The sequence below is a fragment of the Falco naumanni genome, chromosome Z (genome assembly GCF_017639655.2).
Source record: "Falco naumanni isolate bFalNau1 chromosome Z, bFalNau1.pat, whole genome shotgun sequence".
In the NCBI taxonomy this organism is placed as follows: Eukaryota; Metazoa; Chordata; class Aves; order Falconiformes; family Falconidae; genus Falco; species Falco naumanni.
Window position 1 is genome coordinate 64610715 of NC_054080.1, and position 25040 is coordinate 64635754.

Here is a 25040-nt window from a genome sequence, read left to right on the forward strand (position 1 = left end):
ACATTATATATGCTCTTTGTTTAGAAATATGCATGGCTTGATCCCAGCTGATCCCCCAGCTAAAACTGTGTGACAGCTGACCTGCTCACAGCTGCTGTCATTTTCGTCGTGCACAGTCTGACCTGCAAATGTAATAAAAATACTTTGTTGTTCTTTATCCAAATTGCAATAAAAACTTTGAGCAGTTCTGAACTTCGACAGACAGTTGGTGGGTTCCTCTGGATACTCCCCTCCAGCTGTCAGGGAAACATTTCTGACTATTCCAAGACCAGTTTCCAACCTGCTATGCATCCATGTAGCAAATTCACAATCCACAATTCTAAATTTTGCACACAAAAAAGTCTAAAAACACTTAAGTACTGTCCACCCAGGAAACAATTTTGATACAAACCTATCTTGTCAAATCAACTATTTCACGTTAAGTTTTGACTCAGTATCTTGTGAATATACTTATGAGTTATTACTTGTTCCTCTATTTCTTCAGCATTCCTGCCAGTTAACCTGACTCATGGAAGGTTTTTGTCTTTTGAGGTCACTAAAAACTCATGATTTGGCCAGGTTAATTTATTGCTATACTTCCGAGCATTCATCCACATTAGGGTAATTTGTACTTGTGCCTTTAACAGTTGGAGGAGGTAGAGGTACAAATTATTCTACATACCTCTTCTTTTTAGACATTCAAAGGATATCTCCTGTCTGTTTTCTGAATTCATTGAAGTCTCTTTTCCTGAAACTGTTTTCATTCTACCTACTTCCCTCTGGAACGATGTTACATTGTGACATCACATGGTCAAGTGTGTCTGACTGAGTCCGATCAATTAATGTAACACAGGACAAATCAACAGAATAAAAAGCAAAGTTTGAACCCTTCCATGAAAAAGCTTTACTATCACTTTCTTCTTTGTCCTGCTTACTTCTTTCAGAGTTCTTTCAATCCGCTGATGCTGGGAGTTAGTGTTTTTTTAGATCATCTAAAGCCACAACTAGTGCACAGTGTCAAACATACATCAGTGAATTAAAGACAAAATAGAATTTTCAGAAGTAGTATTTCCACACAGAATTCTAGTAGTAACATTTTCCATAGGCACTCTCCAGTTACATTGAAAAAATGACAATAAGAGAGAATACACCGGCTAGGAATGAACACATTTAAGATGTGGCATTACCTTTAAGTATCTCGAATTTCAGTTCGTAAAGCTAAATTGTAATAACCCTTCCCTTACTTTCACTCCAAAGACAGAAGAGAAGCATGGGAAGAGTGAACAGATTAGCCCTTTGCCAGGTATTTTTTTCTTATTCTGTTTTTTAGTATTTCTTTAAAACATGTAATTTTTCCCAGATAATATGCATTTGACTGGGTCAGATGAGAAGAATTGGAAAGATTAATAGCAAACTACTACAAGGCAGAGGAAAACTGAGGTAAATAAGTGTAGAGGACTGAAGGCAGTGGGTTGATTAACATTGACAATATGCAGCTGTGGCCTTGCCTTGAAGGCAGTGGGTTGATTCACATGGATGAAGTGCAGCTGTAGCTCTCCTGCTAAGCAATTAAATAGCACTGAGGATGGTGGGATATGTGGTTGGATGGTGGAGGAGCCTCTGGAGGAAGGTGAAACAGCATGGACAGTAGAATCTGATTGATGGTAAAGCCTTGTTGCAGCTTACTAGTTTGTTTGTGCTGCAACAACTGGTGCCCCGTGTGAGGCTGATTTGGACTCTGACTACAACAACTGGTACCCAATGTAGTTGAGGCAACTGGGAAAACCTGCAACCCATAACAGACACTGAGAGAGATGAGCTGTTAACAACTAATTGATATGGGTGTATTGCAATATTTGCTGTCCATCTTAACTTAATTGCGACTTTTGGTGCCCAGTGTAGATGGGGACTAATTGGTATGGGTGCAGAAGAAGAAAATCCTATGTTAACAAAGCTTATAGATATATTTGAAAAAAGAAGCATAAAGTATAACAAGAAGGCAATAAGAACTTTGCTAGGATGATGCAAAGTAAATGATGTGCTAGTTACGCTGAAAAATGTCTCCAGTGTTCAGACATGGCAAAATGCTGGAAAATTACTTTTTGAGGCTGCCTTGAGGGGGGATAAAATTGCAACAACATCGCTAACAACCTGGAGATTAGTCTTAGACTAACTAGAACAATTAAAAGTGGACAGGGAGACAAAAAAGACAGTATTTGCAATGCTTATGGATATATTGGGAAAAAGAGGTGTAAAACATGATAAAATGACATTAAGAATTCTGCTAGTGTGGTGTAAAATGTATGATTTGCCAGCTATGGTGAAAAAGATTTTCAGTGTTCAGCCACAGCAAAGCGTCGGAAAGGTACTTTTTGAGGCTGCCTCAAGGGCAGACAAAATTGCTACAGCCTCATTAACAACATGGAGATTGATCATAGATTTGCTAGAACAATCAGAAGTGGACAGAGAGACAAACCCTATATTAACAATGGTAATAAGACATATTTGAAAAATACAGGCATAAAGTATGATGAGACGGCAATAAGAACTCTGCTGGGGTGGTGTAAAAGGAATGATTTGCCAGTTACGGTGAAAAATGTCTCCAGCATTCAGATATGGCAAAGCGCTGGAAAGGTACAAATTTTTTGGGGTTGCCACAAGAGGGGACAAAATTGCTACAGTGTCATTGACAACATGGAGATTGGTCTTAGATTTACTAAAACAATCCAAAGTGGACAGGGAGACAAAGGCTGCAGTTGAAATAGCCACATCCCTGGTTGCAGAGATGATGCCCACCCAGTAAGGTACCTTCGGCACCATCAGATTCTCTGCCGTCGCCTGATTCAGGCAGTCGGAGCCAGCAGGAGGAGCAGAGCGGTGCCGGTCAAGCAGGCAGGCGGTTCCCTTTGAGGTGGCAGGGAGATCATTGTCCCATTGCCTAACTGTGATCCAGAGCCACCTGTGAATAGGTTTATCAGAGATCTCGGGTCATGTTCAACAACCAGCACAAATTACAGCATAGGGAACAGATCCTGCCAAATTCTGGAAAAAGATACAGGAGCAAGCACTCGCAGAAGGGGATATCAGTGCTGCAGCCGCCATGAGGGGCAGGGTGTTAGCCTGCCCAGTGCTTTGAAGGGAGGGTAATGCTCCCCCCGTGTGGGAACCTTTCAACTGGGAGTGATAAAAGAATTAAGATCAACCTGTATACAGTATGGAATAGGCTCACCCTACGCTCAATCATTGTTATGTAGTCTTATCAATCAGAGCCTACTGCTTATGATTGCCATACGATTGCGCAAATTATATTGACCCCTATGCAAATGTTAATGTTTGAGTCAAATTGGAGACGCCTGGCAAATGAGCAATCATTGATGAATTTAGAATACCCCCAGGATGACCCACATTTTGGGGCAAGGATTCCACAATTGATGCGGGAGGCTCCAGTTAACTCTCCTCAGTTACAAGCTCGCTTACACCCTTTAGCCCTGCAGCGGGGAAAAGAGTTAGCTCTGCAAGCTTTATTGCGGGTCCCAGATCATGGCACTCCACAACAGTCATGGACCACAATAAAACAAGGTCCACGTGAGGGATATGTGTCATTACTGGACAGGCTGAGAGACGCCTTGGATAAGCAAATACAGAACGGGGCAGCTAAGGAAGCATTGTTAGTTCAGTTAGCTAAGGACAATGCGAATGAGGATTGTAGAAAGGTGATTTCAGGCATGGCGAACCGTAATCCCGCTTTAGTAGAATTAATGGACGTATGTGGGAAGGTAGGAACCGCTGCCTTCCAAACAGAGTGTCTGGCAAAGACCTTTGTTGATGCAGTCAGGGTCATCCACTGCTGTCACAGATGGGCAAGAAGGTCACCTAAAGGAGGACTGTCCAAAGACATCGAGGCTGGGAAGGGCTGATGGCTCTGGTTTGGCATGCCGTCGATGTAACAAACCAGGGCATTTTGCAAAATACTGTAGATCTCAGTTTAACACTCAGTTACTTGCAGGTGGCAACAGAAAGCAGGGAAACGGAGGAACCACATGATGATACAAATGAATCCTCCTCAACAATTCCAGGCTTATGCAGCCAACTCACAACCTGAACTTCAGGGAGCGCCGGACTGGATGTTACCACAGCAGCTGCCATCCCAACAGAGGATGATAAAGTACATAAGGTCCCAGTGAATGCTGTGCGACCCATCGGCAATAAAATGCGTGTGCTGTTGCTTGGACGTTCTAGTGTAACGTTACAAGGTTTGTCTTACCAGGAGTCATTGATGCTGATTATGTGGGTCAGATTCAAGCAATGGTGTGGACCCCCATGCCCCCTCCCCGTGTCAGTTCCTGAAGGTAGCCAGATTGCACAATTAATTCCTTTCCGGGAGCAAGTTAAATTATGCCCATGACAAAGTCCGGGGCAAAAAAAGTGTTTGGTTTGACAGGAACACCATAAATTTTCTGGACTCAGAGCAAACAAAATGTTCGACCAACTCTAACCTGTAAAATCACCTTTGCCAAGGGACTCCTTCTGCAATACAGGTGACCAGAATGATTGACATGGGAGCAGATGTGACTATTGTATCTGTGCACATCTGGCCTTGCTCTTGGCCTGTCTGCTCAGCAGATTCCATACTGGCGGGAGTGAGTGGTGTGACACAGAGCGTCCAGAGCCAGTTTATGGTGCAAGTTTGAAACCCTGAGGGTCAGACAGCAACAATCTGTCCCTTCATGCTTGATGTCCCTCTGAGTTTGTGGGGATGAGACTTTTTGGGACAATGGGGAGTTATCATTGGTACCCAGGTGGGTTTTTAACAGGGGCCACTGTGATGGAGGGTGTATGAAGACCTACTCTGCCTTTGACTTGGAAGACAGATACCCCTGTTTGGGTGGAACGGTGGCCCCTTCCTGAGGAGAAATGTGTAGCTGTCCAACAATTAGTCGAAGAACAATTAGCACAAGGACACCTAGAACTTTCCCATAGTCCTTGGAATACCCCTGTGTTTGTGATAAAAAAGAAATCAGGCAAATGGCACGTTACAAGATTTAAGGAAAGTAAATGATGTAAAGGAGGGAAGGGGAGCCCTGCAATCAGGTGTGCCTTCCTCAATGATGATCCTGCGAAACTGAGACATTTTGGTAATTGATTTAAAAGATTGTTTTTTCAGTATTCCTTTACATGAAGCTGATAAATGTAAATTTGCTTTTCAATACCTAGCAGAAACAATATGACTCCTTGTAACCAATGCCAATGGACAGTGTTGCCGCAGGGTATGAAGAACAGTCCTACTATATGTCAACAGTATGTGGCAAAGGCGTTATCACCTACACAGGAACAATTTCCACAAGTGTATTGCTATCATTATATGGATTATATTATGTACCGGCTGCAAATAAGGCTAAACTTCAACAAGTGTATCCAGTTTTGCAGCAGTCGTTGGCCACACCTTTGGGCTATGTATAGCACCAGAAAAGATTCAACAACAAGCCCTGTGGAAATACTTGCTAGATAAAGTGCTAGATCAAACACTTGAGCCACAGTCTATCCAGCCCTGAGTAAATGTCAGAACCCTAAATGATTTGCAAAAAATTATTAGGGACCACAAATTGGGTAAGGCCATACTGGGGCCTTACAACAGAACAACTGAAACCACTCTTTGATCTGTTGAAGGGTGACACTGATTTAATGTCTCCCCAATCACTAACAAAAGAAGCCACCTTAGCCCTAGAGAGGGTGGCCAATGGTCTGCAACAAAAAAGGGTACACCGTGTAGACTTAAGAAACTCCACTAAGTTTATATCTTGTCATTGCTAACTGTCATCCCATGGGATTGTTGGGCCAATGGAATGAGTGCTGGCAGGATCCACTACATGTCTTAGAACGGTTATTTTTAACTGTACAACCACAAAGACAGTGAGCACTCAAAACCGAACTAGTATCAAAAATTACCACCAAAGGACGTATGTGGTGCCTTCAGGTTATGGACCAACATCCCAGTTACCTGATAATTGCCATTGAACACAATTATGTAAGCTGGTGCTCGGCAAGCAGTTTACAGTTTCAATTAGCTCTGGAAGGATTTAAGGGACAAATATCCTTATCTTTGCAGTCATAAATTGTTACAAACTTATTCAGACATACAAATACTTCAAGAGCTGCTGGCAGCAAATAGCCCAGTGCAAGGCCCTACAGTCTTTACGGATGGTTCTGGGAAATCAGGAGAGGCAGTAGTCACTTGGTATGGTGGGATTCAATGGCAAGAATAGATACACTTAAAGTGATTACCTCAATTGGTTGAACTTAGTGCTGTCATTGTTACCTTTAAAAAATTTTCTGGATGTGCTGTAAACATTGTTACAGACTTGCTTATGTTGTGGATGTTGCATGACACATTGACTGTGCACTGCTTAAGGAGGTAAATTCAGAACAACGATTTTCTTAATTAAAAACATTATGGGTAATAGTGGGCTAACGTACACATAGATATTACATTTTGCACATCTGCAGTCACACTGGATTGTAAGGATTCGTCTGTGAAGGAAATGCCCATGCTGATGCTCTTGCAGCTCCCGCTTGGACTCCTCCAGTGCTGGATCTGATACAACAGGCCCTCATGCCTCATCAATTTTTTCATCAAAGGGCTCAAGCACTGGTCTGTCAATTTGAAATATCTTTTGTGGATGCAAAATCCATCATCGCTGCTTGTCAGTGATTGGGTCCTGGACTGACATTTCCACAAGGGGTCAATCCACACAGATACCAGTCCTTGGATTTCTGGCAAACTGACGTCACAGATGTGCCTTCTTTTGGTCTTTTACAGTATGTTCATGTCTCTGTTGATACCTTCTCAAAAGTTGTGTGGGCATCGACCCATACTGGGGAGAAGGCTCTGGATGCCATTTCACATCTTTGACAGGCTTGGGCTGCTCTGAGGGTTCCAAAGAGTCTCAAGACAGACAACGGGCCAGCATATTTACCTGCATGCATGGCCAGTTCCTTGCCTCTTGGGGGGTGGAACATGTTACTGGCATCCCACACTCCCCAAGCCACTGTGGAACATGTTCATCATACTTTAAAGCTACTACTTGAAAAACAAGAAGCAGGAATGGGTTCTGAGACTTTGCATGCTTGTCTATGAAAAGCTGGGTATACATTGAATTATTTGACTGTGCCGATGGGGAAATGGTGTCCTGTGATTATCTCACGTTTCTTGTCTTTGCAGGGAGGAGATCCTCCTATCCAAGCAAAGGTCTTAACGCGAGACCTACAAACAGGAAAATGGACAGGCCCGTGGGATTTAATTACCTGGGGAAGAGGGTATGCTTGTGTCTTCACAGATGCAGGGCCATGGTGGCTTCCCACTAGGTGTGTTAAGCCTGTTTTAGATCCTAGAATTGACAAGAGGACATCACATACCAGCTGTTCCACAGAAACCTTGAGAGGGGAGTCAGAACATCTGGGTGACCCTGCTACAGAGCCTGAATTGGATGCAGCTTTGTGCCTTCTTAACTCAACCTGAACAGCCTTCCCACATATCCTGCCAAGGGCCCTACAGTGGATGACAGACATGGCCTTTTTGGTTAAAAACAAAAAGAGGGAATTGTAGAGGACTGAAGGCAGTGGGTTGATTAGCATTGATAATATGCAGCTGTGGCCTTGCCTCGAGATTGACATGGACAATGTGCAGATAGCTTGTTCCCACTAAGTAGTTAAATAGCGCTGAGGATTGTGGGATAGGTGGTTGGACAGGGGAGCAGTAGTGTGGTCTGGCCTCTGGAGGAAGGAGAAACAGCATGGACAGTAGAATCTGATCGATGGTAAAAGCCTTGTTGCAGCCTACTAGTTTGTTTGTGCTGCAACAAATACGGTTATTAAGTTTTAGAGACTGTAAAAGTTCTACCTCTTCACTTCAAGACATCTTGTATAATCTTATGCTACCTTACAGCTCATCCTCTTCATTCCCACTTCTGTGCCAGTTCTAGCTTGCAATGTATTCATCAAGTCATTTTATTCCACTGTTCTATCAAAGTTTTTCACAGGAAGGTCAAATAAATGACAGTGAAAAGTTAGGAGCAGTGTGAAAGAAAATAAGAGGGAAGAAAAGATCTCTTGTTTTGATGGCAGTAAAACTTTGCACCAGTGCAAACCAGTAGTGCAGAATTTTCAACATATCAAGACAAAGAAAGTAAGACAAGCGGAAGGATGGGAGAGGGAAATCCAATAACACAGGAGTATTGATAATTCAGTAGACCAGCTTCGTGTTATCTGTATCACTAAGACTTACTGTGCAAAAGCCTTAAGATTTACAGAAGTGCTGTTCTTACTGACTCCAGCCAGAGTTGCAGCTGCAGAGCATTTAAGAGACAGCCCTCCCTGTTCAAAGCAAAATCAGCCTAACTTCACCTCTGAAGTGTTACACTCAGTTCACCTACAGTTCATCCAAAGAACAACTGGGAAACATAAAGGCTACCACAACGTTGTCTGAGATACAACTATTTCAATTCATTACTAACTTTAAAAGCCTCTTATACTATGTTCCTGATGAGTTGAATGGCTATGTCCCACCTCCTCTGCCCTCATACTGGCACTACTACTACTGTGTAATTAAGTTCTGAATACAGAGATCTGCCTTAAAGTTCATCAGATGACCTTCACTGTGAAAGGCTTGCCAGCATAAATTCAAATATTGAGAAAGGCTATCCGTATTTCTGATAAAACAAGTCATTTTTACTGGTAAATAAGGACTGACACTGCAGTAATCACACACAATAAATTCTACTACAGTTTTTACTACTTTGTGCATGTTAAAAGACAAACCTTTTCGTACATCCTTCAAAGTCACCATGAACCCCAACAATGAGAAGCCCAAAAGCTGAAAGCAAGATGCAGAAAGCCTGACCACCATCATATTAACCTAGAGGAAAAACACACTGCTGAAAAAAGGGTGTTCACATCTTCCCAGACACTTGTTTGAGCAGAACTGCTTTAAGTCATGACCAGCTGTTCATGAAGTTGCCCAGAAAAACAGGTCAGGGGAACTGATCTGAAGGCAAAATAACTCCAGAAGACATTACATATTTCTGAAGGGAAGGTGTGCATCCCTTTCCTTCCTTCCTTTTAGGAAAGGATCTCACTTAAATGACTGCAGTCTCAGACTTTCTGCTTCTCTTTGTACATTCAAGAATATAAATCAGAAAGTCTCCACAGCTTGGGGATGCTCCAGTTTAAGCAGTCACAAAAGACATGTGAATTACAGCAAACTGATATAGAAGCTTGTGCAGGGAGAGGTAACAGGACTGTAAAATATTGTAGCATGCGCTCTTAAGACATCTTCAGGGAAGTTGCCTTCAGTAAATTATACATAGCTGTGCAGCATATGCATAGCATCTGTAGATAATGATCTGAAGACATGCTGTAATAGCACCCAGGCTCCTGGAAGGCAGACAGAAACCTAGAAAACTATTTCTCCTTGGAAGTGTAGTGTGCATACGTACAGCAATTCATTTAAAAACATATGCAGAAGTGCTCTGAATTATCAAGAAGAGTCAATTTGTTTACTGCTGCCTGTCTGCCTGCCTACCTACCTACCTACTGCAGGGTGCTAGTCACTCTAAATTCTTTCGATGACTGGCTTTAGGATTTTTTCTTGCATTAGAGCATCAGCCTAACGAGAAACCGAAAGTGTTTTTCGAAGCGAGCCGCAGAGAACGCCCCCCCCACACACACACCCCTCGGGTCCCTCAGCACCGGCACCCTTTTCCCTCACCTAACGTCGCTCGTTTCTTGCATCTGGGCGGCAGCAACCAAACCGCCCCGCTGACTATCGGACAGCGGCAACGCGGTCACCGGCCATGCAGCACCGCGCTCCGCTGGGGCCCGGGGCCCACGGCCCCCGCCGGCGGCTCGCCGCGGCCCGCGCCGGCAGGCGGCCCCAACCTCCCCCCGGGTTTAGTACTGCGCACTCACCTGCGCGGGTCTCGTGTTTGGGCACCCGGTAGTACTTGTTGCCGAACTGATCGGTGCCCACCAGCTCCTTGGCGGGCCCGAAGAGCCGCAGTCGCAGAGCGCGCAGCACCTGCACGGCCCGGCTCATCCCGGCAGGCCGCGGGGCTCCCGCCGGCCAAGGTCGCCGCGACCAACGGGCCCCGCACCGGCAGCGTCTCGAGCCCCGCCCCTGCGTGCTACGTCACAGCCGCGCGCCCTGCCCGATGCCCTGCCCGCAACTGGCCTGCATCCGCCCGCCCTGTCCCCGCCCATCGGCGGCAGGCAGAAAAGCAACGCCGCTCGCGATTGGCGGGGATCTGCCTGCCCCTAGCCAATCCTGGCCGCTCCTGGGCCAAGGTGGTGGCATGGCCGTGAGCAGCCTGCCTGTCGTGCAATGCTGGGGTTGCTCTTAGCGCGTCAGGCCGGGATTGACGATCCAGTGCGGCTGCGCCGGACCACATCTACCTGGAGGTAGCGGGGGCCGGGACCGGAGCCGGGTCGCGCTGTGTGGGGAGGCCCCGGAGCGGCCGCCTTAGGCTGGCGGGGCAGAAGCCCCTCACTTCGCCCTGCCGGGAGCCGTTGTCCGGCCCTAGGTGGGCCGCTCTGAGGCGGGACCTGGGACCGCTACCGCTGTGGCCGGGGGAGCGGAGCCTTGCCCTGCCGCCGCCCCGCCGTCTGCTCCGAGCCCGGGGAGCTGGAGCGGTGGAGCAGGTAGCCTCCGGCCCGGGCTCTCCGGTAGGAGCTCCCGGGTGCCTGCCGTGCCTCCTTTGGGCGCTCCCGGTGGGGTGGTTTTGCTCATGTGTGTGGGTTAGCAGCCTTGGGGTGCGCTGAGTAACCGCGTTTCGGTAGGCTCGGTAGGCACAGGGCAGTAAACGGCACGACAGTGTTCATGCCCTTCTTACCGTAGCGGCTTTATCAGGTGTTTCGATTTGCATGCGGCTTCGTATAGGAACAAGGTTCACGTGATGCTTGTGCACCTGCATCAGTTAATCCTCTCTCTCTGAGCTCGGCCTGTTGACAGGTTGCAGAAGAATCAGACGCAAGCGTTTCATTAGGTTTCCAACAGCTTTTCTGGGAAGTGGTAACTGCATAGAGACGACTATTAATGTTCTTGCTAAAGGTTGTAATGTTGTACTTGTCCGGCTTGCAGACATGTGGTTAATAGAAGGCCAGCCCGATATTTGACTTGAGATCTAGACAGACTGTGTAAGTGGCGAAAAACAAGAAAGAATTTGAAAATCAGCAGGTGATGTTTAATCCTTACAAATAATATGGGGCCTTGGGAGAAGTAATAGATACAGTATGTCAAGCTATCAATCTAAGAAGTAACAAGATAAGCTCAGGAGTTAATGAGGCTAAGTAAACAGAAAATTGCTTGAGCTATGTGTGAACTGTCCTAATTGTCATACTGTAAGATTCACCCTCAAACAAAGGAAGCTCCCTCCCCCACAGAACATGTGCTGTGAAAAAAAAAGAATGTTTTACTCTTAAATGAAGACAAGACTTGTAAGAACCACTGAGAATTGTGTGGCTAAATGTAATTGTAAACAATTGTTCGAAGTGTATGAAGTATTTTAATATGTCTTAAGAGGGAGCTAGTTTTTGTGGATTACTACCTAGCTCCCTACTTTGCCCAAACTAGAAGAGAAACTTGGAAATACCTCGACTCTATGTGTGATTTGGCACTGTGCACTGGATCACGGACAACAATGTGATAGTATTTGTTCATTATCACAAAATCAGGTTTGGAGCTATATTTAAAGATAAACTCAATAAAGCCAACCTCAGTTCAGTCACTCAACTCCATCAGCAGGAAAGATTTGTGGTGGTGATTACAGCGTTTGGGGCTGTATCATTGTAAAATTAGTCTGTTTTAACATTTTTAATTAAAAAAAATGTATTTTAAAGATGCAGGGTGGGCAATAAGCAGGAAAAATTGGAGATCTGTGTGCAGTCACAAAGCCATGTTCTTGTTTTAATTACAGAGACATGGTGGGATAGCATGCATGACTGGACTGCTGCCATGTATGGCTACATACTTTTTAGGAAAGACAAGCCAGCAAGGAGAAATGGTGGAATTGCCATTTATGAAGGGATAAGTGTCATATATTGAACTGCTCTCCCTAGGGGTGCATGAAGAACGAGTTGAGAGTTTGAGTAAGGCTTAAGGGGCAGATTAACATGGGGGACAACACCATCATGGGTGTTTGCTACAGGCCACCTGATGAGGAAGTCAATGAGGACTTCTGTAGACAGCTGGAAATGGCCTCATGATCACAGGCCCTGGTTCTCAAGGGGGATTTCAACTTCCCTGATATCTGCTGGAAAGGCAACACAGCTAAGCTCATACAGTCCAGGAGGTTCCTCTAGAGCACTGATGATAATTTTTTGACTCAGGTGGTGGAGCAGCCAACACAGCAAGGTGTGCTGTGGGACCTTGTACTCACAAAGAAAGACTGGTAGGGGATGTGAGAGTTGGGGGCAGCCATGACATGGTGGAGTGGAAGATCCTGCATGGAGGAAGCAGGGCAGTAAGTAGGATTGCAGTCCTGGACTTCAGGAGAGCTAACTTTAGCCTCTTCAAGGACCTGCTTGGATGAATCGCATGGGTTAGGGCTGTAGAAGGTGTGGGGATCCGATAGAGCTGGCTAAAATTCAAGCATCGCTTCCTCCAAGCTCAAGGTCGGGGCATCCCTGTGGGCAAGAAATCAAGCAGAGGGGGCAGGAGGCCTCCATGGATAAGCCAGGAGCTTCTGGCAAAGCTCAAAACAGAAGGGAGTTTGTGGGATATGGAAAAAGGGATGGCACTTGGGAGGAATATAGAAATGTTGTCAGAACATGTAGAAGGCTAAGGTCTGTTTGGAATTAAATCTGGTGAGAGAGGTGAAGGACAACAAGAAGGGCTTCTTCCAAGTGTCTCAGCAGGAAAAGGATGACTGGGGAAAATGTGTGCCTGCTGCTGAACGAGGTGGGAGCCCTTGTGATGAAGGACACAGAAGGTGGAGTGACTGAATGCTGCCTTTGCTCCAGTTTTCACTGCCAAGGCTGGCTCTTGGGTATCCCAGGCCTTGTAGGCAAGAGAGAAAGTCTGGAGAAAGGAAGACTTTCCCTTGGAAGCTTGACACCAACACCCATGGGCCGTGATGGGACCCGCTTCTCAGTGCTGAGGGAGCTGGCAGATGTTGCTGCTAAGCCACTCTCCATCATCTTTGAAGGTCATGGAGGACAGGAGAGGTGCTGGAGGACTGGTGGAAAGCCAGTGTCACTCCAGTCTTCCAGAAGGGCAGGATGGGGGACCCAGGAAGCTACAGGCCAATCAGTCTCATCTCTGTCACTAGAAAGCAAAGGTGATGGAGCATCTCATCCTGGAGGTCATCTTGAAGCATGTGGAGGAAAAAAGGCTGTCAGGGGTAGTCAACATGGGGAAATCATGCCTGACCAATCTCATAGCCTTCCGTGACTGGCTGGGTGGATGAGAGGAGAGCAGTGGATGTTGTCTGCTTTGACCTCAGTAAGGCTTTTGGCACTGTCTCCCATAACATCCTCACAGGTAAGCACAGGCAGTGTGTGGGTTGGATGGGTGGACAGTGATGTGGATGGAGAACTGGCTGAACTCAGAGCTCAGAGGGTTGTGATCAGTGGCGCAGAGTCTGGCTGGAGGCCTGTAGCTCACGGTGTTCCCCAGGGGTCAGTACTGGGTCCAGTCCTGGTCAAGTTACTCATCAGTGAGTGAGCTGGATGAAGGGACTGAGTGTCCCCTCTAGCAGGTTTGCTGATGATACCGAGATGGGTATCTGCACCTAACAGCCTGAGCTTCTCACGTGAATTTTTTTGCCATTCAAGCTGAAGCTGAGTAGAGGCAAGCTGTCTTACAGCTTTTCAATTGTCTACTTCGTTGCGTTTTTGTTGATGGTGGTTTTTACAAAATATGCTGTAGGAAGGTCTGATATCTTGTAAGACTAATTTTATATTGGGTAGTATGGTTTCAGGAAGCAAAATCTGTCTCCTTTTTGACTATGTATTATTAGCATATTTAAAGGTACCAGTTTTAGTTCAGAAAAGTTTGTCTTAGAAGACATCATGTGGATAGCATAGTTTTAATTTAACATTACAGAAAACATAACACACAAACATTGTTTCCTTAAAGGAAATACTGTAATTATTCAGCTAAATGAATATGTCCACTAGGTGTCCGTATTTCCAAGTAGAATAAAGCTCAGAAGGAAGGTGCATGATGAAGCTTCAAAGTAACTAATACTTGTTGAGACTACTACAACTGCTTCTTCATGTTTCTTTTGCTCTGTTTAAATTACATTCTGGTTTTTGTTTCGTATGTTGACCCCAGATGCTGTTTTACTATTTCTTTGAGCCTATTTTATGTATTTATTTCTCTATTAACTTCCAAACAATGTAAATAATAAAATATTTTTTTCTGTGAACTAAATAGGACTTATTTCCAGCCCTGTATCTTGTCTGCAAGTCTAGTTTTGGAAAAAATAGAATGGTTTACGTGCATTGAGGAAGTGCAGAACTACGGTTTGAACTGTTCAGAGCTACATAGTAACATTCTACAATTCTGTTGTTCTTGTTCATGTCGCTGTTTTTCTTTTTTGTTTTAAGGGTTCTAAGTTTGGAATTAAATAAAGATAGAGATGTGGAAAGAATACACGGTACTGGTATCAACACCCTTGATATTGAGCCTGTTGAGGGAAGATAGTAAGTATATACTTTAGTTACTAAAAATGTGTATGAGTACTTTAGTGTACTGTGTTTTGGTACTATGGATTTGTTTTCTTGCTGAAAGCTCACTTACATTGAGCCTCCTGAGGTCATGAGTGTTGTAACTTGTGTGCTTTATTAACACTTTCAGTATGTTATCTGGTGGATCAGATGGTGTCATTGTACTTCATGACCTTGAAAACTTCAGCGGAAAACCAACTTACACTTGTAAAGCACTTGGTTATGTGGGAAGGTAGGTACTCAAAAATTCTGTTAAAAGTTCATAGTGATATCTCTTGTGTGACTAGCATTAAACTCACCAATCAATGAGAGTTTATTTTTTTCTCCAATTCTTATTTCTAGGATAAAAAGGCTGTAGAAAATAGTGCCAGAAATCTTTGAAGGCTAGCATGATGTGTTATGGGGTTTGGCATGCAAAAAAAAGCAAGAAGCTTTGAGAGGATTTCTGTGACTTACTAAGGAGCAGAAACTAATTGTTTTTTCTTGATTTGTCTACCCCAACAGTTACAATATATGTACAGTGACTCTGGTATTGTTTGAGCAGATCTTCGGCAGTTCAAAAATTAAATTGGAGGCTATTAATTGTACTTATATGGAAATCACAGTAGAGAGGCTTGCGTTGCTACAGACCCAACAAAAAGTCAGAGTTAGTACTCTAATCTCATGTTGTTAACAGTAGAAAAAAGACAAAGATGCCTCCAGCCCTCTTCCAGGGCACAGTTCCTTGCTTGTGAGTTTCCTTGTTGTTTCCTGTTGAAATTTGCTGACTCTATGCCAGTAATTATGAGAAAGTAATTTTGGGACTATTGTAGAAATACTCCTTGTATCCCCCAAATATATATTAGTATCTTTGAATAAATATGTGTTTAAGCAAAAGAAAAATTCTTTGCATAACACTGTTCATCTGATTGGAAAAACATCTAATATATACCTGCAGTTGTTGGGTTTTCTTTTCCCTTGCCTGGCTCTCAGCTTTGCTAATAGCTATTTTAAGTTCACCAGGTGTTCCTCAGGTACAGAAGTAATTAATACAGAATTTCTTAAGAACAAGTCTGAATGAGGACAGATGTGTTACTGAAAAATGGGACGTATTTTTCTGAAGAGCAGAAATACCGTACTATTCATAATCTATATAAAGACTCCAGGCCTTTATTGATTTGTCAGGCTTTCTCTGCAGGCAGTATAATTTTGTCCATTATAGGCATTAAGTCTTCTAGCAAAAGCTGGTTTTCCCTTGTATTTAGGTAGTAAGGTTGTCTAGTAGGTTAGGACTTTATCTCAGATTTAAAGTAAGATGTATCCTACTGTGTAAAATATTAGTAGCTACATTTCCCCCTCATTTTTTCCCGGTCTTCAAATTATTTGAGGTCTAAGGTTCATGAGTGAGATTGACAAGAACAGATCGGATCTGTAACAGTAAAAGGCCTAAACACACTATCTTGGTACATAAAGAGGAAAAAGGGTAATAGAATGTGCATTGAAAAAGCTGGGTAGGAACAGAATCTACTGCAAGTAAGCTGTGTTTAGATAAGTGTTGATAGCTGGAACTTCTTAAACAAAATTAATTAAAATTGTAATTAAGAGCTAGTAATGAGTATACATCACCAAATCTCAAAACCAGAATGAGTTCAGAAATAGATACAGCAAACTGAAGAAATACATGCTGAGAAGACACAGCAAAAAAGCTTGCAATTCTGTGCTATAATCATGCGACCATTAACTTTCCATACTAGAAAATTCTGTTTATGAGCATAGTTAGATGGTAGTATGTTTCTTGAGTAGGTGTTTCTTTGTGTAGATGCATTGTTTTTCTTATCAGTTGAGGCATAAATCATACTAGTAGAATCTGATTTGTTACGACACCATGTTCTAAATGATAGGCTTACTATTATTATTTAAGTAACCACCGTAGGTTTTCTGCCTCGGTTACTTACTCCCAGTATTCATGTAGCTTCTTGTATGGTTTAAATACATATTGTAACTAATTAGCCACAGATACAGCTTCAGATATTGAAATACTATTAATGTGGAGTTCTGAACATCATAAATCAGTTTGTAATTACCAGTAAGAAACACTTCCCATCTGACTCTATGCTTCAAAGACAGGAGCCATATGATAATGTTGTATTGCAAGTTTGCCTGTGCTCAGAGTTTGCACAGCACAGTGCAACTCTGGTCTCAAAGTTACTGAAAGAATAAGCTCTTTGTAGAGGCCCTTTGAAGCTGTTTCTGAATGGACTCTGAAATGGGCCTGCTGTGAGTCCAGTAGTTTAGACATCAGAGGAGATAACTCCTGATGGTAGGCTGTGATTTACCCAATGTTTTTCATCTAGAACATAGAGCCAGTATTGCAAAACCCAAGAACTTTCCTTGTTCTGCTGACAGTCAGCACACAGAGCTTTACATGGTTTCATATGCTGTGCTATGGCAAGCACTGGCATTTGAGAGTAACCAGACAGTGCTAGCTTCTAGATACTCTAATAACTGTTGCTCGTGTGTAAGGTCATCTCCTCTATTTGAAACCTGTCTGGGGAGAATGAATGGCAGTGACCTTATTATCCATAGAATTTATTTTTCCTTGGTAGAAAAGGCTGGGATGGTTTGGGTAGTGAGGGAAATTACTGTATATAGAATGAACTGGGAATAAGACACAGCCCTGAGACATGAATATATTTAGTGTACCAGCATAATTAGTTCCATGAGTTTAGATTTTTCTGCACAAGGCATACAAATGCCTCTAAAGGTCTAAGTTCTCTGAGTCAGTCTTGATTTCCTGGCTCAACAGGTACTGAAGGTTTTTAGCTTGACCCCCCCTGCAGGATAAGCACACAAATTTTTAGCACCATGGCAAAGTACAGGCTGTTCTAGGGTATGCTTTAGACATAAGCAATGCAGGAGTTATTAAACTAAGCTCAGCAGTTGCCCAGTAGCTCTTGCTTAGTATCACCAGTGCTGGCTTCATGCTAACTACATATAAAGATGTCTTCTGTGCTTTCTAGCAACCCAAGTAAGCAGGAAGGTTTATTACATTAGGTGTAGTGTCATATCTATACAGAAGATCTGTGTCTGCATTTACACAATGATAACCCTGCAATAGTTATCACTTTGAAAGCCAGGACAGTTGAGAGAACAATGCAAAGATAAGAGCTGAAGTGAAGAAGTTTTTTGAGCCCTTCACTAGCTGTAGATGGAGCCAGTTGGACTGTTTTCACATGTGTACTATGTCTGGCTGGGATGGAGTTAGTTTTCTTCACAGTAGCTTGTATGGTGCTATGTTTTGGATTTGTAATGAGTCTTGATAGCACACTGATGTTTTAACTAATGCTGAAGAGTGCTGGCATAGTGTCAAGGCATTGTCTGCTCATCACACTGCTCCTTCAGCAAGTGGGCTGGGGGTAGACAAGATCCTCTAAGGGAACACAGCTAGGACACATGACCTGAATTGACCAAAGGGATATTGATATTCCATACCATGCAAGGTCATGTGCAGCGATAAAACTGGATAAAGCTGGGGAGGAGTTTTCCAGGTTTTTTTTTTCCAGGGGTTTTGAGCCACTGCTCAGGGTCTGGATGTGTCTGTGATGAGGGATTGCTTTTGCATCACTGGGTTTTTTTTGTTTCCCTGCATGAGTTGTTTTGATTAGTTTGATTTATTAAAATGTTTTTGTCTCAACCAACAAGTTTTGTCACCTTTGCCATTTGGATTCTCTCCCTCATCCCACTGAAGAGGGGAGTGACCCAAGTGGATGTGGTTGTGCTTAGCTGCCTGCGGTTAACCTACAACAGCATGGTACCTTTGAGTCTGGGAGCATGGTTTTGAGCCCTGAAGCTGCATCCGTGTGGATCCAGCTCAGATATGAGTGGCCTAGCAGATACATGAAATGACCTATATTGTTCAGAGCTTGGTTGGTTGAGTTACATCCTGGAGCTGTCAAGATTGGCTCTGGTGTGTCTTCTTCCTACCACAGTTAATGTATTGCTAATTATGTTACAGTCCATTACTATGCGTAGTTGAGTTGAAAGTTTCAGATTGTTCTTTCATTTCTGCATGCAAAAATAATTAACTCTCAATAACTAAGGCCACTGCTATCTGTTAACTTCAGTATACATTAATTTCTAGTAACAGTGTAGCTGTAATTAATAGCTAATAATAATGCAAATTTTAACTGTATGTGATTGTATTTTTCAGTGGATCCATTTCTAAGACAGTAGAATTCTACAAGCTTAATTTTTTGTAGTGTTAGGCCCTCCTTTAAACATTAGATCTATAAACATTAGAATTTAAAAATTTCAAAATACATTAGTGCCTTTTATGCCTTAAATTGTGTGTCTTAACTTGAGGTGTGCTACAGATACCATATTTTGAAAAGACAAATGATCTGTAGTTTCTTGAAATGAGGGCTCTTCAAAGCATTAACATCAGTGGATTGAAAATTGAGACATCAAATAACTAGTTCTTGAAAACTTCAGTACAAATTTTAAAAGAATGTTTAAACTGTTTTCAACTTGTCATTGAATATCAAGACTCTAACCAACTGGGATATTTTCCTTGATTTTAGGAGCCATCCTGACGTACATAAATTCAGTGTGGAGACAGTCCAGTGGTATCCTCATGACACTGGCATGTTTACATCCAGCTCATTTGATAAAACCTTGAAAATATGGGATACAAATGTTTTACAAGTAAGAAAGAATTTGTACAGCTTGCAGGCATCTTTGTTACATGTTATTCATTCCGCGTCTACAGTTCTCCCACAGCTAAACAAGACCAAGCATCCAAAACAGTGAAAACCAGCTTATTGTTAGAACTGTGGATGCAGGAGCAGGGTGGCATGCTTCTGGCATTCACGCATACCTTGCTGCATACCTGTCTGTTTCTGAAGACCTGATGTCCAAACTGTACAAGAGCTTGGAACCCTTGGGACAATTCCTTTCTGCTTTTGCTGTGAACAGGAATACAGATAGTTGAATTTATCCTATGTAAACTTGTCTACCAAGGACTGGTCTGAAGTTCATTCTTGGGGATTGTTGAATGCATTGGTAGTGTACAGCAGGGCTAATTATTTTTCGTACCCAAGGCCTCAATACTGCTTTTGAAGCACTGGTGAATCTTGGCATTCAGGGTCATTAAGTCCAAAATTCTGCTGTTGTAAGCACTATAGACACTATTTTTGAAAATTGATGGAAAATGAGAGAAACCATTAAGAAAATGCTAAACAATGTAACTGGAGTTATTAAAACAAACAGATTCTGCAGGACTTTAGACTGCTTTGACTCACTAATCCTCACATCTAATTGTTGAATTATGAATTAATGGCTGAAGTTTATCTTGTTTCCAGTATGAATGTATTAATGGATTTACACTGATGCTATTTGAATGCTATTTCATGTGTAGTGAAAAAATTAGAAAAAAAAAAGAGGTCCTAGGGACACAATAAAGAATAAATTTTGACCTCTCTTTTTGTGAGAAGTGGAGCTGTGATTGCATTTATTAAGTCTTGTAAATGCAAAGTTCAGTTCACTGTCCAGGTAGTTCTGTGAGCATCAGTTAAAAGACAAAGTGTGCCTGTGAAGATTGACTGACCTGTGGTGCCACCAAACAGTGTATTTGAAAACACACATAGCTTAGTTTTAAGGGATTTTTTGTCCATATACAATATTTCAGAATGAGACAATAAAAGCAGTTGTACTGGGAAGTAATTGTGCTGATTATTAAATCCAGTATTATTTTTCATTAGTTTTGAACACTCACAAGGGAGCTAATAATTTTGTATGGTCTTTTGGGTTTGAGTTTTTTTTTGAGGAATTGAAGATAGTATGTGATGTTTGTGAACGACAGGCTTCTAAATTTAGTCTGAGTGCTGCTTTCCTGTTGGTATCTATCTCCATGTTGTAACCTTCTTGTTTGGTGTGTTTTCTTGTTAGCTTATCCAATTTTTTGACAATTTTTAAATTTCTGTTTGCACTTCTGATTAACTAATTTTGTTGGTCTTTCTTTTGGGTTATCTCTGAGCTATGGCATAGTTGTTCTAGTGTTGGAAAGGGAATTATTTACTATGTTTGTCTTCTGGTTTCTAACCAGGAGAGTTACTGATAGTATGTAAATAGTAGTATTTTTATTATTCTCATTTGTAACCGTTAATTGAAAAATAGTTAATAATGAGGATTTACATTCTGCTAACATACATGCACTGTGATTAATTTAATCTGTTTATTATCAGCCTGCAGACGTATTTCACTTTGAGGGAACAGTCTATAGCCATCACATGTCTCCAGTCGCTACAAATCATTGTTTAATAGCAGGTATGTATATGGTTTTAAGAAAAGCCCAATGTATTTGGGGGTTATAGTAAGTAATATTCAGTAGGGCTTTTTTCCCTCCCCTGTCTTATTTTTACATAATTTGAATCTTCCTAAGATGTAAGATCATTGGTAACATAAAGTATTACTGGTTAGTCAGATGATGTTGATGAGAATATCATGTTTATTCCTCTGAAATAACGCATCAATCAATTCTCCTTCTAGATAAAAATTCCTATGTGTAATTAGATTACCTATAATTATATGTTAACATTTGAAGATTATTATCTCCAAACAGTAAATTGTGTATGTAGTGCTTACATGTACACAATTTAAATATGTTTAGGAAAAAAAATTAGAGGAGATATTTCTAATTTTTCAGTTTCATAAGTACTGTCCTGTGTATCTCCAGTTTCTAAATTTTGTTTGCTATATGGTAAATTTACTTGGACTAAAAATGTAAATCTATTAATAGAATGCGTTGCTCTGACTAAATAAACGGTTACTCAGCTAGCACTTTTTTCTATTTCTTTGTCTTGCTAAGATTTTTTGTTGTTCTCTCAAATGCTGGGTATTTTTTTAGCTGTCTTTGTTTCTCTTGTTACAGTTGGTACCAAAAGACCCCAAGTACAGCTTTGTGACTTGAAGTCTGGATCCTGTTCTCACACTCTACAGGGTACTTTTTAGTCTGAAACATAAACATTAAACAATAACTACTCTGAGTAAAACAAGTCCTGTAAAGAAATACTGTATACAATGTATTCTTTATCAGTAACATGACTAATCTATGTATTGCCAGTTGGGAAGGTTACATAGTGGCAAAAGGTTCTTCTGGGTGTTAGTCTAGTGCTAATGAATTGGGGAAAACAAATACTAATTAATGAACAGTTACTACAGATGTTTGGGCATTCTTATGATCAAATCATTAGTAATTATTTAATACATGGTTGGACACTTTCATGATCTAATCAATAGTGATTACTATTTATTACATGGTTAAGTGTAGGCATTGGGTTTGTGTTACAGAAATTCACTATGTGGTTCTGTTTTTTGTAAAAAAACCAAACAACAACCACCCACCCCAAAACAAGAAAACTTCACTATTTTGAAAGCAATACCCTGTGGAAATTCTTGCATGGATTTGTTTAGAAGTTGCTGTATAGCAGGCAACATACTACTTGCTACAGAGGGGTAGTATCTAGTCCTTTGCATTTACCTGATTCAGTAAATACAGAGATTTATTGTTCCCTAATCCAATTCCTTGTTACACTTAATAAGAATTTGGCCTTAATGTCTTTTTTCTAATGTTTACTTTTTGGAGTATGAGTATATATATATACACATGCTCAAGTGAAGACAATTACAGGATAAATCTTCATACTTTAAACCAGCGAAGCAAGAGCTAGATCTGGTCTCGAAACTGTAGAGAAGCCTTAGCTCAGACACAGCAATAAGCAAATGCTCTTTCTTCAGTGGCCACCTTAAGTCTTAAAGCAGCCTAGGTGCTTTGGTGTGATGCAGAGCTGAACTGAATCAGCCACAAAGGGTGTCTCAATGTTCTGTATCTAGAACTGAGAGCACCAGGGAGTGCAGACACAAAAATAGTTCTCTAATCTATCAGTTTAGTTTCAGCCAGGCTTCTTAATTTTGCCACAAGAGTTAGTGCTTTCCAGGCACAAGCTGGTTGTGTCTTTGTACACAGGCTGGTACAATTAGCTCAAGTGCACTATCAGAGGAACAAGCGGAAGGAGATTGTCCTCCACTACACGTAATTTAATCATTCTTTACAGAACCTGAAGGACTCAATAGTGTCTTGAAAATAGCTGTGAATATTTTTTACATAGGCTAACTCTAGCAGCTGAAATGGAGCTAAATGCTTGGCTGTTTACTTAATGGATCCAAATAAATGTGGCTGCCCTGAGTCTTCCTAGTGTATCCTGTAATAACTGTATTATGGAGATTTTTTCATTATCCTGGGCATCGCAGCCCTTTGATTACTTCAGGTAATGGAAGGGGAACTACTGGAAGGTGTACCAGAAATAAGGTCTCATAGCTCTAAACTGCATTAGCAAAAATATATTTGTATAAATTAGTTTATTTTTCAATGTATTTCTATTATTAGAAATACTTCTTACTAGAAATACAGTGTCCTTTCCATTTAGGACACTTTGCACTTCTTATTGTCTGTATTTGTTTAACACTTTTAAAGCTATCCAAGTTAAAGCGTGTGTATATATATATCTGTATTACTTGCCACTAAGCTGCACTGGGCATGGCATTGCTAAGAAGACATTTATCTTAATCTTTTTATATTTCAGACCTAATTAGGGGAAAAATATCTCAAATTCAGGAAAAGAATATTTGAGGCTAAACTGAATGTAGTTTTAATCTTAAGTACATAAGGTAAATACACTTTATTAAACATTTTGAAAGAATTTAAAAAAAACAAATGGAAGGTTCTTTCTGTGGGTGAGATTGCCAGTGCTAACACAAAAGTTAATAACAGTACTTAAAGTAAACTCAGTAGCTGTGACTGTGCTGTTATGTGTTTTGCATAGGCAAAACTGTCTTTGTTATCAAAGGTTATACACATGTAACACTGTGTATCACTTCCAGCTCACTGCAATCCCACTCAGGCAAGAGGAAGAGGAGTAATAACCTCTAGTCCAAAATAATATTTTCATAACATTCACATTATAATTTAGATTATTATTCTGGACTGGTGGATCTAGTAGGCTTTGCTTTTACTTTGTTATTTATGTAAAATGGGATATATAATCTTTTTTCATATAATTTTTAGGTCACAGGCAAGAAGTACTGGCAGTATCTTGGTCCACACGTCATGAATATGTTTTGGCAACAGCAAGGTAGAGTGTTGCTGCACTGCTACATGCACTAAAAATGTCTGATGTTAAAATTTTCTGTATTCATTCTGTGTTTTACAATTCAAATGCACTTTTAATCTCATTTACTTTGACCTATTCAGTTTTGTAGATCTTACCTGGAAAAACTAAGCCTGAAGAGCTATCCAAGGGGTGCTTTATTTGTAGGAAGATTGTACAGAAATTCAAAATGGTAATTGCACTTAAAGGTATAGGAAAATGATATTTGTAGAGATACTTACATCTTACTGTTTTAGTGCATGCATTGCTAATTCGTTTTATAACAAAGTAAAACACATTTAGCTCAAAGTACCATCCTCATTATTCATGGAATCATAGAATCATTTAGGTAGGAAAGACCTTTGAGAACATAAAGTCCAACCATTAACCCAGGACTGCCAACTCCATCACTAAACCATATTGCTAAGCACCACAAATACACATATTTTTTTATACATCTCCAGAGGTGATGATTCTGCCACCTCCCTGGGCAGCCTGTTCCAATGCTTCAGTACCCTTTCAGTGAAAAAGTTTTTCCTAATATCCAGTCTAAACCTCCCCTGGCATAACCTGAGGCCATTTCCGCTTGCTCTGTCACTTTTTACTTGGGAGAAAAAAACTACCCCCACCTGCCTACAGCCTCCTTTCAGGTAGTTGTAGAAAGCAATAAAATCCCTCCCCAACTCTCCTTTTCTCCAAACTAAACAGTCCCAGTTCCCTCAGCTGCTTCTCATAAGATGTGCTCCAGATGCTTCACCAGGTTTGTTGCTCTTCTCTGGACATGCTCCAGCACCTCTATGTCCCTCTTGAAGTGAGGGACTCGAAACTGAACATGGTATTCAAGGTGTGGCCTCACCAGGCTGACTATAAGGGGACAATCACTTCCCTAGTCTTGCTGACTGCACTGTTTCAGATACAAACCAGGGTGCTATTGGCCTTCTTGGCCACCTGGGCACACTGCGGGCTTATATTCAGCTAGCCATCACCCAACACCGAGGTCCTTTTATGCCAGGCAGCTTTCCAGCTGCTCTTCCCCAAGCCTGTAGCATTGTGTGGGGTTGTTCTGACCCAAGTACAGGACCCAGCACTTCTTGTTGAACCTCATACAACTGGCCTTGGTCCATCGGCCCAGCCTGTCCAGATGCCTCTGCAGAGCCT

At 41.8% G+C, this 25040-nt stretch overlaps 2 protein-coding genes across 5 annotated transcripts in view; one reads left to right on the top strand and one right to left on the bottom strand.

Annotated features, from left to right (window-relative positions):
* Nucleotides 1-10162, bottom strand: part of NDUFAF2 (NADH:ubiquinone oxidoreductase complex assembly factor 2) — a 69016-nt gene extending 58854 nt beyond the window's left edge. Inside the window, exon 1 of the mRNA XM_040580256.1 lies at nucleotides 9943-10162. Within this exon, the coding sequence (XP_040436190.1) occupies nucleotides 9943-10069 (127 nt within the window). The 5' untranslated portion in view covers nucleotides 10070-10162. The remainder of the gene's footprint in view (nucleotides 1-9942) is intronic.
* A 130-nt stretch (nucleotides 10163-10292) lies between these two features.
* Nucleotides 10293-25040, top strand: part of ERCC8 (ERCC excision repair 8, CSA ubiquitin ligase complex subunit) — a 52900-nt gene continuing 38152 nt past the window's right edge. For 2 of the 4 annotated variants that reach the window (XM_040580947.1, XM_040580950.1), the window contains exons 1-7: nucleotides 10294-10431; nucleotides 14581-14676; nucleotides 14831-14932; nucleotides 19260-19383; nucleotides 20922-21003; nucleotides 21608-21676; nucleotides 23801-23867. In XM_040580947.1, the coding sequence (XP_040436881.1) occupies nucleotides 10355-10431; nucleotides 14581-14676; nucleotides 14831-14932; nucleotides 19260-19383; nucleotides 20922-21003; nucleotides 21608-21676; nucleotides 23801-23867 (617 nt within the window). In that variant the 5' untranslated portion in view covers nucleotides 10294-10354. Of the gene's footprint in view, nucleotides 10432-14580; nucleotides 14677-14830; nucleotides 14933-19259; nucleotides 19384-20921; nucleotides 21004-21607; nucleotides 21677-23800; nucleotides 23868-25040 lie in introns of all 4 variants that reach the window. The other 2 variants (XM_040580951.1, XM_040580949.1) reach the window with 2 other exon arrangements.